Source organism: Macrosteles quadrilineatus, unplaced genomic scaffold (assembly GCF_028750875.1).
Source record: "Macrosteles quadrilineatus isolate MER2022 unplaced genomic scaffold, UCM_ALF_1.0 Scaffold_8__2_contigs__length_117827958, whole genome shotgun sequence".
Lineage (NCBI taxonomy): Eukaryota > Metazoa > Arthropoda > Insecta > Hemiptera > Cicadellidae > Macrosteles > Macrosteles quadrilineatus.
The window spans coordinates 52,424,707-52,439,694 of record NW_026542601.1 but is presented as its reverse complement, the minus strand read 5'-3'; the positions used below and the strand labels follow the sequence as shown (position 1 = coordinate 52,439,694).

The 14,988-nt window shown below is 37.3% G+C and overlaps 1 protein-coding gene across 1 annotated transcript in view; it reads right to left on the bottom strand.

Annotated features, from left to right (window-relative positions):
- LOC129001194 (protein O-mannosyltransferase 1) overlaps positions 1-14,716 on the bottom strand; it is a 35,680-nt gene extending 20,964 nt beyond the window's left edge. The window contains exons 1-9 of the mRNA XM_054428406.1: positions 14,405-14,716; positions 11,645-11,817; positions 8,615-8,739; positions 8,204-8,380; positions 7,195-7,375; positions 5,377-5,626; positions 4,894-5,076; positions 2,507-2,674; positions 1,809-1,922 (exon numbers count right to left, since the gene is read on the bottom strand). Coding sequence (XP_054284381.1) covers positions 1,809-1,922; positions 2,507-2,674; positions 4,894-5,076; positions 5,377-5,626; positions 7,195-7,375; positions 8,204-8,380; positions 8,615-8,739; positions 11,645-11,817; positions 14,405-14,596 — 1,563 coding nt within the window. The 5' untranslated portion in view covers positions 14,597-14,716. The remainder of the gene's footprint in view (positions 1-1,808; positions 1,923-2,506; positions 2,675-4,893; positions 5,077-5,376; positions 5,627-7,194; positions 7,376-8,203; positions 8,381-8,614; positions 8,740-11,644; positions 11,818-14,404) is intronic.
- Positions 14,717-14,988: the final 272 nt, after the last annotated feature.

The window sequence follows — 14,988 nt, the reverse complement described above, 5'->3', positions numbered from 1 at the left end:
ATGTAATAAAAGTTATAAATCTTTAAAACCCCGATATTAATTTTGAAACACCCGGTATCTGAAGAGATATTGTCCTTTTAGCTTTCTCACTGATGATTATTTGAGTTAATTTGTTTCAATAAACTAGGGATGGACGGGATTGAATTTTGAGTTCGGGACGGGACGGGACGGGAGTTTTATTTCCTTCCCGATTTTCGGGACGGGACGGGATTTTTTTCTGTGCATAAATAGAAAGTCTTGAGTATTGCAGTTACCAAAAAAGACATACAAAATCAATTTTTACCATTTGTGGCACTGATCTATAAAAAAACCAAAAAATGGGTAACAATTTACAGGTACCTATAGAAACTTGTGACTTGCGGTCGAAATGACTGGCGGTCACGGCGCGATCGTCGGTATGACTCCGCGATCACGGGGTGATCGTCGGCATGACTCCGCGGTCACGGCACGATCGTCGGTAGGAATCTGCGGTCACGTCGTGATCGTCGGTATGACTCCGCGGTCACGGCACGATCGTCGGCATGACTCCGCAATCAATTGTAATCCCGTCCCGATAATCGGGAATATTTTTTTCCCGAAAAATTCCCGAAATTTCGGGACCCGTCCATCCCTACAATAAACATTAGTTTTGAATTTCTAAGCTGTGTTTACATGCTGAATGTGACTTGTTTTGTTTGCTAACATGGTGTAAAATGAAATACTTTTTATAAAACTCTTTGTAATAAAAAGGATTGTATACTTATTTTCTAAAAGGGGTTTTATTGATAGCATCACTGAAATATAAATAGCATTGCAATGAAAGAACTTTTTAAAGAATTTAAGTAGTAGTTTTATATTTAAAAAATGGTTTTTAATGTATGAAAAACAGACATCATTGACACCCGCGGTCATGGAAACGTCATCGTCGTATTCTGCAATTGCGGCAAAATCATGAACATCTCCCACGGCCATGTGGACATCATTATCATCATTATCATCATCGTCTTTCACAGTCACGGAAACATCATCGTCGTCGTCCGTGATTGCAGCAAAATCATGAATATTTCCCGCAGCCGTGTTGATATGGTCATCGTCTTTCGTGGTCACGGAAACGTGATCATTGTCTTCCGCGATCACAGCAAAATCACTCAAATCTGCGGCTGTGAAGATATCATCATCGATTCCCGCAGTCACAGAAACGCCATAGTCGTCATCCGCGATCGCGGCAAAGTCATGAACAATGTGTAGACACCATCATTGTCATCTCTCGCGGTCACGGAAACATAATCGTCATCGTCCGTGATCGCTGCAAATCACGAAAATCTTCCGCGGCACTGTAGACGTCATCGTTGTTGTACACAATCATGGCAAAATCATGAACATTTCCATCGTCCGAGTAGTCGTCAGCATTGTTTTTCGCGGTCACAGAAACGAGATCGTTGTCGTTCATGATCGCGACAAAATCATGACTAATTCCCGCGGCCGTTTAGACGTTATTGTCTTCTCCTGCGGTCACACAAATGTCATCATAGTCTTACGCGATTGGGGAAAATGAGCGTTTTACGATTGCACTCTTCTACCAGGATTAAAATAAAAAACCCGGAATCGCTCTAAAAATCCCGGCATTTTCCCGGTTTTCCAGGTCCCTTCAAATTCAAGGTTTTTTCCTGGTTCTCTCGGTTGGTATACACCCTGAAGTGACTCGATACTACACAAAAATGAAGTGAAATAGGAATTGGAATCAAATGGAATTTTAACCAGAATTGAGAAAGACTGGAACTGACCCATCTCTAGGTACTCAATAATAGATATCAAAGTGGTTATCTCACCTGAGATTGAATTGTATGCCACACATCACCCTCTTGTTCTCTGTTCACTATGTCCACCTTCCACAAATTCTGGGCTGGCATCGACACATTGTAGTCAATATAGCAAGTCACCTCCTAGTAAAACATTTACAAGTAATGTATTTAGGTTTGGATCTATGTGTGTGTACAAATTTAGTTTGTTAATTTTAGATTTGTTGTGTCACTGTATTTTGATTGACTATAAATAAAGATTGTGTTAATTTATTTTATCTATTACAGCTTGTAGAATCCTAATTATTTACAAAAATGGTTTAGTTTGGAAACTTAACTGCTTTTAAAGACTATTTCAGATTAAATAAAGAAAGATACAACATTTGGTGCCAGGTACAGATAGGTGAACTCCTCATGAGTTTACCTGAACTGACTGAGACAACATTCAAACCCTCAATATACGATCATGTGAAGGTTTGGTTATGTCACTCTGGATGGCTTGTGAAGCTCAAAGAGTTAAAGCACTGGCCGCCTGAGGTTCTCTACTTTAAATGAAATTTTGTTACCTGATAACACTATAAGTGGATTTAATCACATATTTTCAATTCAACTGTAGGTTTACTAATCGAGATAAAACAAACTCTAGTTAGCAATCAGATGTCTGAATGTCTGAATATTAGGTAACCTAAACCATGATTACCATGATTAAGATTTGACAAAGCTCTGACCTGATTCTGTGGGGATACGGGAGCCGCGACGTCGTGAGTGTTGAGCGCTCTACTGGTGATGCCATGGACCAGCTGTATGATGTCTCCGTGCCTAACCACATCCACAGGTTGAGACACGACCAAGTTGTCGACATTCGGCCGCTTCACTATCCACCAGTTGTTTACATCCTGTCACAAAAAAAATCATTCATCAGGTTCATTTATTTAGTCATAATTGTATTATATAATTTATATCTCCAAGTAAGGTTAAGTGTAAGAAAGGGCCACGTAACACTAACATTATATGTTGAAAAAGAATTTTCCATTTATCTCGTGCATTGGCTGTGTTCTACGAACGCCTGAACAGGTAGGAACGAATGCACGTCCCTGCCACAGCTGCATTTGTTTCCCTGGATGAAGAGTATATAGTGGTCAAGTGGTCCTTAAAAATCCTCAGATCAGTAGGGTTTCAACTCTCTAGACTGGAACATCAAGATCACGTCACACCTGAATATAACTCCCAGTAGACAAGTATTCCAGTTCAATTTAGTAAATTAAATCTCCTACACTTGTATAAGCTACCTGTTCCAGTACACAACACCCCCACAACATAGCCTAGCACAAAACAGCTGGGGCCCTATTTTTGAAATGGTTGACTGTTGAGTTGAGTGTCGAGTCATTCTATTTCCAATCGTTTCGTATTTTTGAAACGATTGACGGTCGACTTATCCAACCAAAACTACTCACCACCTACTGAGCTGTTGAGTGGACGGTTGACTGCACTTTCTTCTTCCTCTTTCGGTAAAAAATTGCTCTTTTTGAGTCGACGCCATATTGTTATTGCTTTAATTTATTAATTACGATTTAGAGGTTATATATTTGTTTTTGTTGTCAATGTATTAGCACCCAATACTTTATGTGATTGTTTTCTGTAGAATAATTGCATTTTAATTTTATTTACTGTGTAAATACTAGACTATTTAATCAAGGATTTTATCCTTGTTGGTATGTTTGAAATAGACTAGGCATACTAATTGAACTTATTATAAGATAATTATTGTTATTAGACCTATGATTTAAGGTATTAAAGATTGTGGTAGAGAGAAACAATATCATAGTTTGTTTCAATATTCACCTAATAAAGGGATCAAATTAATTTAAGTTACGATATGCTTTCAGTGCAATGGCAAATAGCCGCTTTAACCTAAATAAAAACACAATTAAAAATAACATAAAACAAACCGATGAAGGAAACTAAAATAAGTTTATGTGTTCCGAAATAAAGACGAAGAAAGCAAATAATAATGCATTTAGGATATGCCTAAACTTATTATTAGCTACACCCTAAAACAAACATCCATAGTAAATTTTATTTTTAATACTTAAGTTTTGCAATCACTAAGATTAAGCAAGACATAACCTCAATCTCTCAAGAACGGAGTTGACAGTTTACCTCTGTGTCTCGAAATATGGTAGATTGAGATTAGCTGCCAGATTTTAGAGTAAGAAGAGGTTAAATCGAAGATCGCAAGAACTCTGCATTGTGATTGGTTCAAAATGACGTAATCTGAATTTTGTGCGGTCGTAGCCCTACATTTCCAAAACGAGTCACTCAACTAGTGATTCCCAACTCGCTTCCCAACTGTTGGGTTTCAAAAGTACCAAATCCTGTTGTTGGTTGAGTTGAGTGCTGATGATAGACTCAACTGTCAACCATTTCAAAAATAGGGCCCCTGATTGGTCACACGACCTTCTGCACCAATGTGAGGGTATCTTCTCTCCAATTGAAGCAAGATGAAGCAGCCAACCTTGAAGAAGGAAGTAATTTGCTCCTTAAAAATAATATTTTAAGTTTTCACTGCAAATCTCCATGTATCATAATTTAAGTTTTAGCAAATTTCCCAATAGAGAAGTAGCTGACACGGTGGCACGGTAGGACCTGGGCCCAGGACTGATTTACTTTTTCATTTTGATGTCTCAGTATATGTGTCCGTGAACAAGTAAGATGACTCAGGTAATTTTGGTCTGATTTTGATGAAATTTGGTTTGATGGTGTAGGGCGTGATTAACTTGGATGAGTTCGCAAACTAGAGAGATTGGGTCATGGGATTGGGGTTGTATGTTTCTAATTTTTGTAACTTAATATAAAATTTCCCAATTTCTCTCTAAACAATTTTTAAGAACTTAAAAATATGTTTGTATAGTGTAGTGTTTTAGTATGGTTATTAGCTACGGAAAAAATTAAAAATTTGTAAATTAAAAATTCCCATGCTATTCTTATGGAAAATAAGTACCGTAAACAGCTGTAGTTTGCTAGCTAGTTTGTAGCTTGAGCTCATTTTGAAAAGAGTCGCTTGAGCCTATGCCTAATCTAAATCTATTTTTTTTTACATAGTGGTTGTTCCTACCTTGAATGTATAACAGGTGACCTGTTGCTGATGAGATGAGCCACGGCCGTCTGGGTAGCGAATCGGGTACACATGTGAGTGCGAGTGTAGCCAGCAGGGTCGTCCGTGTGTGTGTCTCAGTGTGACCTGCGACCCATGACCCACCTGCAATGGCTGGCCTCGTGTTATACTGGCTAGTCCTCCCTGCAACCCCACAACGGTGTAGTTGAGTTAAAATGGGTTCGGTGGATTTTGGACACGTTAGCTTTGTTTTGGGGCACAGAAAACTAAGGTACAAAGGAAACTTGCTTATGGGACGGCCATGTGCATTCAGCTCTAGTATGTTTTGCTGGAAATATATTGGTAATGAGCAAGGAAAAGCCAGAACGGCGAGCACTCATTCCTATCGCACAGAGCCAGGGGTTTCCTCCACTTGCATTACTGGATGTTCCAAAATGGCTTCTTATGGTCCATAATTTTATATGAACAAATAAATATACTAACCTCAAGATTCGCTTGGAACGCACTCGTCATGACACTGTCATGAGGCCCCGCCTTGCTGAGAACAGACAAGTGAGTGTAGAAGACAGCTAAGTACACTGCGCTGCTGACTGCCAGGACTATCCCAGCGCGTGCCACGGCATGCCACAGTGCGCCCGCGTCACTCACCGTGCGGTCTGACAGCACTCTCCAGTAGTCTCGGGTGAGTAGAGCAACGCCCAGACACCACGAGTAGAATCCGACGTACTTCACACTGCAAAATACATCTATGATCAGTACTGATAGTTACGCTGCTATACTGTATAAATTAGGGATGGGTCGGTTGTTAACGTCAGTTATCGTTTTTACCTGGTTTTCAGCAGATAAACTGAAACAAAGAGTTAACATAATAGTAGGTTTTGGTTTTGATGTGCAATAATTTTGCTGTGTTATCCCATCCATTAACGATAAGCTGAAATGTCAGTTATCTGAACATGCTCAGTCACTGATTGCTTTTGGTAATATTTTTAATAAGTGTATTTGTTAATTTAAATTAATATCCACTAGTGATGGGTCAGTTGCTGATTTCGTTGGTTTGGTTTCGGTTCAGTTTTTTAGACGATACGGTGCTTCTGATTGGGAAAAATAACTACCATGCTTGTACCGGAGACAAAAAGTAGTACTAAACTAAACTATTAAATGTTTCAACAGGATAAAAATTTTTTATAAACTCAAAACTCCTACAAGTGCAGTTTTTTTTTTAGTTTATTAAAGGTTGAATCAGTATTGGTATAAATTCAATGAGGAATTGTATTCAGTATCGTATTGAAATTGAAACGATGAATGTAGGCCTATCCTTCCGCGCATCGTGGTACTAGCTGTGTTTCCATACGTGGGATTATTATCCCGAAAACAGGATTTTTAGAGCATGAGCGGGATTTGAAGGGGATGTGGGATAACACAGGAGTTTTGGCTATGACGTCTATTTTTATTTACTATGCTTTATTTTAGTGAAAAACTAACCCCAATCGAAAAAATTACCTTAACAAAATATAATAGCAATGTTAAAACAACTATTTAAACACAATATGTCTAATTTAACACTCAGAATTTAACATCAAAAATCTTAAGGGATTAAACGGGATTTCTTAACCCAGTGACCGGGATTATATTCTTTTGGTCGTGTAGAAACACTGGGAGCTCGGTGCGTTCAATTAAAGCCAGTAATCAGAGGGTGATGATAGAATGTCTGTCGATGTTCGATGTTTTTTATATCGATGGTAGGTTCCCGATGTTTTTGTTACATCGATGTTTTCGCCAAACTTCGATGTTTTTGACCAAGTATTGAGACGTAGATGCAAAATGTAGCATATCTGTAAAAAATTTTGTCTTTCAAGAGAAATTCCAGATTTTTTCCAAAATTCCCTGACTTTTCCAGACTAACAAAATTCCCTGACATTTGCAGGTTTTCCAGGTTTTCCCTGACCGTACCAACCCTGATGAATACCAACAGACAAACCTGGAACTGAGTGGCAGGCCTGCTTGGCCATCGGTCGCTTGCTGTGGGGGATTTGTTATTGGCGTACAATTTTAACTTGTTTCTTTATTCAACATTTTTACAAAAAAGAATTACACAAAACTGTAGGTCGCAAGAAGAGTTTTTCATTAGTTTACAAATCTTTAAAGTTCTCATTAGATTTTCTTCGATATTTATATTTTGTATGATAAATCTAAGATAATATTAATGAAAAAATTAAAAATTACCTTAAATCATGATATGATGTTTTACAAATATAACCAACATTTTGACACCCCAAGACTTATAATACCGCAGACAATTACCAGAGGCACAGAGTGAGAGAAGCGAAAGCGAGAGAAAGCCACAACCAGGAGGTGATTGGTTGACACGATGGAGCTACGGAAAGACGACGGAACCTCAGCAAACTCAGCAAACCAACCACAGACAGAAGCAGCAATGGGGCCTCCATCAGGACGAAGCGAGACTGTGTCAGCAAAGCGTTGTCTGCCACAAAATCAGGTTAAATCTTACACAACCTTTTATTGATTACCAGTTATATTAACACACTGGCTATGGATGGCTAATATATGGGCTTTGCCAATTATAATTGTATGGGTCAGCTGTATATACAACTAAGCTCTACCTGTGGGAACTTGCAAGCTCTTCTTTTACTTATAAAATACTATTCAGTTTGTAATAATAGAATGTAATAAATAAAAGAATTTTCTTGACTAAGATGAAATGCAATGCTTGCAATTGCAAATAGTAATGAAATGCAATTCTTGCAATTGCAAATAGTATTGGCAAACTACATTGGTTGAATAGATAACGTTTTCTCTCCCTGTTGTCATTATCTTTTATAAAAATGCATGCGGCATTGAAGCTTTTAGAAGTTTTGTCCATGGTCGTGGACAGGCTTTACAGGTTCCAGCGTTACTTTAGTTAATGTTTTTCTTTAAATCTTTTGCCCATTGCATGTAACACACATAGGTAGGAAACTGGTATCTTGTTAGTTTTAGAAGACAAAATACTAACATAGTAAAATTTGACAACATTGACTCAACTCTTATATATAGTGTACTCAATGTTATTTTCAGTGTAGGCCTACATTTTATTTAAAAGTCTCAAGTAAATTTTATCCAATTTCATGGGGGAAATAATTAGGCCCTACTTCAGGGCTTTTAGGAAACTCGACAGAAAACTTAATTTTTTAAAACATTAAATCATTTCTTCAGCCGATGCCTGTTTTATTATTATATTTATTTTGAAACAATTTTTTGTTCAGTAGGAATAGAATAGCATACTACTGTTGAGGCCTCAAAAACAACTGACCAGCCAGCAGTAAGAACGCAGCCAGTGCCGCAGTGCCTTGCGAGCAGCCCAGCTCGAGTACGCAGCAATACGCAGCAGGAATCAGCAGTGAGCCGCAGAGAGCTGGTATCAGCCGCAGAGCAAACACTGGCACTGTAGCTGCGTACTCGCTACCAATACGCTCAAACTTGAAGTAACCTACATAACAAATCACCAAAAACGTATAAGTATAACAAGTTGATATCATGTTTTGGTTTAATGTATCACTATGCACCCGGCGATGGAATGGTATCCGAAACAACCGTAGTGCAGTTTTACCTCTGGATTGCAAAGATAGTAAGCACTATGTACATCTAATAAGTAATAACTAAAATGTTGTTGAAAAACGTTATAATACAGCTGAGATTGTCTAGATTTTAGTAATCATCTCACCATCAAAGCCTGCCAGGTTAGCTACAGCTGCAATCAACTGTTTTCCAAAAGGGGGCTGCGAGTCAAAGTAGAATGTCCTTTTCATGTAGTGGCTGATGTATTTGCCGTAGTGAAGCTCGTCAAATCTAAAACATAAGAGTAAGTTAAAAAAGAACGCTACTTGATATAACCAAGATCTTCAAATTTCAAGATTAATGCCAATTTATTTGACATTTCACTACAACATCAATACAATTCTGCTTTTGCAAAGCTAAAATATGAGTAAAGGTGAGTCTAAAATGAACGTAGTTTTGCTATTAACTAAAACAAAATAAAAATTGGTGTAAATACCTGCTTCTTGTAATCCAAATTGTTGCTGTTATGACGCAACTAGTTTCGACTTATCACAAAGTCATCTTCGGGCGTCCAGGGGATGTCAATTCACTTCATCAGAAGGTCGTCAATACACACATACGTTCATACACGAACATGGTCACGGTTACGAACAAAAACACAGACACGAACATTGAAACGAAAAAAGTACGATTTAACGAGTAAAAGCTAAAAATAGTAACACCGGTGAGGATTATGCGTCACGGCCGGATGGATGTAGCGTCTAGACTGCTACATCCATCCGGCCGTGACGCATAATCCTCACCGGTGTTACCATTTTTAGCTTTTACTTGTTAAATCGTACTTTTTTGCTGTAGTCTAGACGCTACATCCATCCGGCCGTGACGCATAATCCTCACCGGTGTTACCATTTTTAGCTTTTACTCGTTAAATCGTACTTTTTTCGTTTCAATGTTCGTGTCTGTGTTTTTGTTCGTAACCGTGACCATGTTCGTGTATGAACGTATGTGTATATTGACGACCTTCTGATGAAGTGAATTGACATCCCCTGGACGCCCGAAGATGACTTCGTGATAAGTCGAAACTAGTTGCGTCATAACAGCAACAATTTGGATTACAAGAAGCAGGTATTTACATCAATTTTTATATTCAACGTAATCCGGAGGCTAACATCAACAATAAAACAAAATGTTTCTTTAGCCAGGACTATTTATTTTAACCCAAATAATGAAGGACAGCTGCTGCCCCAGTTCCAAATTCAGCACAGTATTTTTACCAAGCAAGCCATACAGCCTGGTTTACACTGGTCGAGTAGAAGGGCAATTATCGTCAACTTGACCAGTGTAGACAATTTAAAGAGTCAAGTGGCAGGCGAGTTGAGTGCCAGACCCAGCTAGCGGATGAGTCGAGTAGTTTTGTCCAGGAAACAGCCACTCAACATATTTTGAGCACTTTCCCTACCCCCACCACCGTCAATCTGCTGTCTCAAGTCGCATATTAGCAATCTTATACGTCTTTTTAGCGAATTTCCCATACAATAAGCTATTACCGAAGGTCTCATGGTAAGACCTAGACCCGGGACCGATTTACTTTTTCGTTTTGAGGTCCCCAGAAGCCAAAAACACCATCCGTTCAAATTCATATATATATCATTTATTATTTTCAAATTTATATATATATGTGTCCGTTAGCACGATAACTCGAGCAAAAATCATCTGATTTTGATGAAATTTGGTACAAACGTGTAAACCTACGTTTATTCAAACGAGTTCGCGAACCAGCATAATTGGACTGTGGGAAAGGGGGTTTACGGGGGGTTTTATGGGGTAAAAATTGTTTTTCCAATTTTTGACCCTAAAAACACAAATTTTATAACTTCTCTCCAAACCATTTGTAGAGCTTAAAAAAAGAAATAATTTTGTATATTGAAGCGTTGTTGTAAGCCCAATGGTCACGGAGATAATTTAAAAATTATAAATTTAAAATTCCCATGTTATTCTTATAGAGAATAAATAAACTGTTGTAGTTTGCTTGTTTATGGATACATTTTAATCAAATTTGGCAATTTTGTTTATTTCATAATAGGCTATCAACATTTAAATAAAAAAACACACCTCAATATCTTCCCCATAGCAGCAAACCTAAGTGCTCACTAAAATTAATGTTATTTAAAAGGCAAATACCATAAATCTGAAAATTTTTAGGGAATATATTTGATTAGAAATCAAGCCGGGTAAATGGAAATTCGCTTAGTCTGCAGGTTTGCTGCAACGGGGGTATTGATATTTTAAAATTGATATAAATAATATTTTGACGTGAAGCAGACAGAAGAGGTAACATAAAGTTTGTTGAGTTGTATCGAGTTGTATCGTTTGCAGAATGTTTGTGGAATCTCGCAAGCCCTACTTACGAAAACCAACAAATGCGACAAACAGCAATTGACAAACTTGTAAAAGATAATGGGTAAGCTAGCGATTGGTGTACAAGATGCGAAGCGAAAAATTAAAAACATAAGGGGTACCGTACATACAACCAAGAACTAATAAAAATTTTTTAAATCTGCCAAATTCCCTATTTTATCCTTCTTGCACCGATTCATCAACCTCTTCTACTAACAAATCGTATAGGTACCTACTTTTTTCAAGCATTTTCAAAATGTAACACGTATATGGGGGATTTGACGTATAATTAACACAACTCTACATGTAACTTAATCATCAAAATTTATCTAGTCAACTCGGCCGAATTAACTTTAGGCCTACCAATGTAAACCCACTTTTCTAAAACCTGACAAGTAAGCTCTGCCAAGCAACTGGGCCGAGCCAAATCGGCCTAGCTTACTCGACCAATGTAAAGCAGGCTTACAGGACTGGTTTCCCATGAGTTTCTGCTCCCTGCCTGATAAGGATCTGAACAATAACCAGGATCCGCTGTGTTCCATCTTAAAAACATTTCTCAAATTGTTTCAAGATACACAATGAGGAGTCCTAAAGTGATTAAGTACCGGTAATATCATTTTATAAATTTAAGTGCCTATTATTTGTCATGAACTGGATGCTTCCTTGGTGATGTAAATTACAACAGTTCGTTACAGTTAATTGTTACAAGTTCTTGCGTAAAAAGTACAACAATATGCCTACTTACTTTTAATAACACTGTACCTCTCCATTCAGTAAGAAAACAAAATATTCTACGTACACAATATTTCTAGGTTGTTCAAGTTTGTAGAATCTTGTCGCAACAGCAGCAATGAACAGAGTGGATGCAATCACATCCAATTCGATATTTATCTGAAATCGTTGCTGCTTTGATTGTGATGCTCTAACTTTTTCAGAAGGATTGATTTGTTCATCACTTTTGATGGCAGGAACCTGAAACACATTCTCATCAAAATAATGTAGGCCTATATGATTAAACATTGTAAGAATTGATGTAAAGGCCTACAAATGCCAACTTTGATGATACGACAACTAAATAGTTTTTATTGTAGGCCAAGGTATCTTCAATTGTGTAATGTTTATTAGTGATTCCTTTACAATAAAGTAATTGTAAATTATGGTTAAGCTTAACTTACTTGAAATGTAAATCCTTCTTTATTGAGGTAAACTTAGGACCTCACGGTCCTTTCTTACAGTTAACGTTAACCTCTAAAAAACTAATAATAATAATAAAACATTAACAAAATAAAACAACAAAGATTACAATAAACAAACTTACTTTGAAAGATTATTTAGGTTAAAATGGTAAGTTTTCTGTTCATGCCTTATAAACTTAATTAAATCTTGTACTTAGGCCTACTCCAGAATGGACTAACTTTCCGTATGCATGTTTTAATGTTAAGATATCATCATCGTCTCATAAAAACTTGACTTAGAACAACCCTAACTTAGAATGATGTATCAAAACTAATAAAAAACACCAAATTCAGAGATAAACACGGAGGAATAAAACTGTATGTGTTTGTGTTTTGTTCATTATAGCAATGAATGACCTTTGCTTTTCTGTTTCAAACGATGTACTGCTCTATGCTGATGACACAAACTTGTTTGAAAAGCACGTTGATCCTGTAATTGCCAGTAACTCCACAAAAAGATTGTTTAACATAGCTTCTGAATGGTTTTCAGGGAACAAACTGGCTCTCAATGACAAGAAAACCCAAGAAATATTGTTTAGCTTTTAAAAGTAAAACTAATTCTGTTTGTGACTCTGTCAAACTCTTAGGCTTTACTTTGGACTCTGAGCTTGTGTGTGATGAACATGTCAACGCCCTATGTACTAAACTTAATTGAGTAATTTGTCTTTTGAGGAAATTAACATCTGAATTGCCTCCTGACTTTGTGAGAATAGCTTTTTTCTCTTTTTTTCAGTCACTCATTGTGTATGGAACCAGGCTTTGGGGTCACTCCCCACAGGTTCAGAAGGTCCTCGTGCTACAAAAAAAAGCAATTTGTGTGCCTCACGCAATTTGCCTTTTAGAACACATTGTAGAACATTGTTTGTTGATATGCAAATCATGACTGTCATCAATGTATATATTTACCAGTGTTTGGAAGCTATCAAATCGATGGAAAATGATCTTATTTTCAATAGAGACATCCATCCGTATAGCACTAGAACTTGTAATGATGTACATACTCCTAGCAATAGACTAAGTAAAAGTCAAAAGTGTTTCCCTGTTTCAGGTTTCAAATTTTTCAATGCTCTGCCTGTTAGCATTAGAAACTTGCCAAAATTGAAGTTTATAAAAGAATTGGCTACTAACAAATCCATTCTATAAATGTGACGATTAAGTTATTTTGAGGCTTTAAAAGTTTGAAAAATCATGTAGTGCATGGACCCAATGATAAAAATGTATGCCTAATTTTTATTTACCTTTGCATGGTTTGCTGTTTAGACTTGCAGTTTTGTTTGGTTTGTTTTCCTTTTTAGCCTAAGTTGAAAGCCCCGTTCACACGGGGCGAGTTTACAAGCTACTCGCCGGCTTTTTTACACGCAGCTAGTAAAATAGCTCAGTGTGAACGACGTACTCGCTCAAAAGCTGCTTGTAAAAAAGCTCTGGAAAAAGTTGACGATGCCGCTACTTTACACGCCAACTCGCCAGCTTTTGAGCGAGTAAGCATGTAAAGTAGCCCAGTGTGAACACAGTTGCTTGTGCTTGTGCGCGTGTTATTCAAAGATGTCGGAGGATTTGGTTCAAGCTAGCTACTGAGCGAGTGGAAAAGCATCGTGTGAACGACTACAAGCGCACTCGCTGACTCACCGGCGTCTTTCTACACGTCAGCGAGTTGGCGAGTGGACAAGCTCCGTGTGAACAAATACAAGCACACTCGCCAACTCGCCGGATTCTTACACGCTGGCGAGTAGCTTGTAAACTCGCACCGTGTGAACGAGGCTATAGCCTATCTAGTTTTATTGAATTTGTATTGTACTTTGACGCAGCCTAGGCTATTGTAAAAACTTAATGGCCTAATAAAGTCTTTGAATCGGGTACAGTTTCTTAACTGGGCTATGCTAATATCGATTGAAACTATCGATTCGATTAGTAAACCTTCGTGCGATTTTTCACCATCAGGAAGTTTGGTTGGTTAGGTTAGGTTATGATAGTTTAATTTGATTATAAATACCGTATATTTTAAAATATCGATTATTAATCAATATTTTCAATTTGATAGTTCCTATCGATATTAGCATTGCCCAGTTAAGAAACTGTACCCTTTGAATCTTTGTTGGTTGGCCTACTTGGACAAATATTGAAACAATATTATTTAATCATTTGTAAAGCTCTTCAAGTGTTTGCAGACCTAAATAAATCCATGTTATTGAATAATATTAATCATGTTTATAACTAGGGCCTAGGCTAGTTATCCTATAGAAAAGGATGATAGACCTAAGTTACTTTCCCAGAATTTTAGCAATTTCAAGACAAAATAAAATTAGAAAATAGGACATAAATTATACCTTTTTGTATTTAGTATTTTCATCTTTCTCATCGATACTGGCCAATGTAACTTGCTTGTTATTTGTGTTGGTAATACTCAGTTCCCCAATGTTAGTATCGTTTGAGGTTAAGTTATGATTCTGTTTAAGTTTTTTCTTTCCATTTTTCACAGAAGTATTATGACCTGACTTCACTTTTGTATCGATATCCATATTAATATAATCACAAGCAATTCATTCCAAAATTAAAACTAAAATTTAGAAGTTGTAAAAAAGGTCAACGACACTTCCTAGTTCTTAATCCTAACGGTAAACAAAAACAAACGCAGTAAACTAATTAACTAAACAAACGGTGAATGGTGAATGAAGAATAGAATACACTAGACAATACAGTGTCAGGAGTGAGTAGAAATAGTAGAGTGGACTCTCAGTAAGGTCGATTCATACATATCAGTCCAGTCACAGCTCCGTTTCAGTCCAGTCACAGTTGCATCACGGTCGCCTTTAACGTCGCAAGGGTGTTGTACAGCTGTTTTGTTTGGAAGAAGCTAATTGGTATTTGTGTATTTACGAAAGATTGGTTACTGGACTAAGACAATATTGAC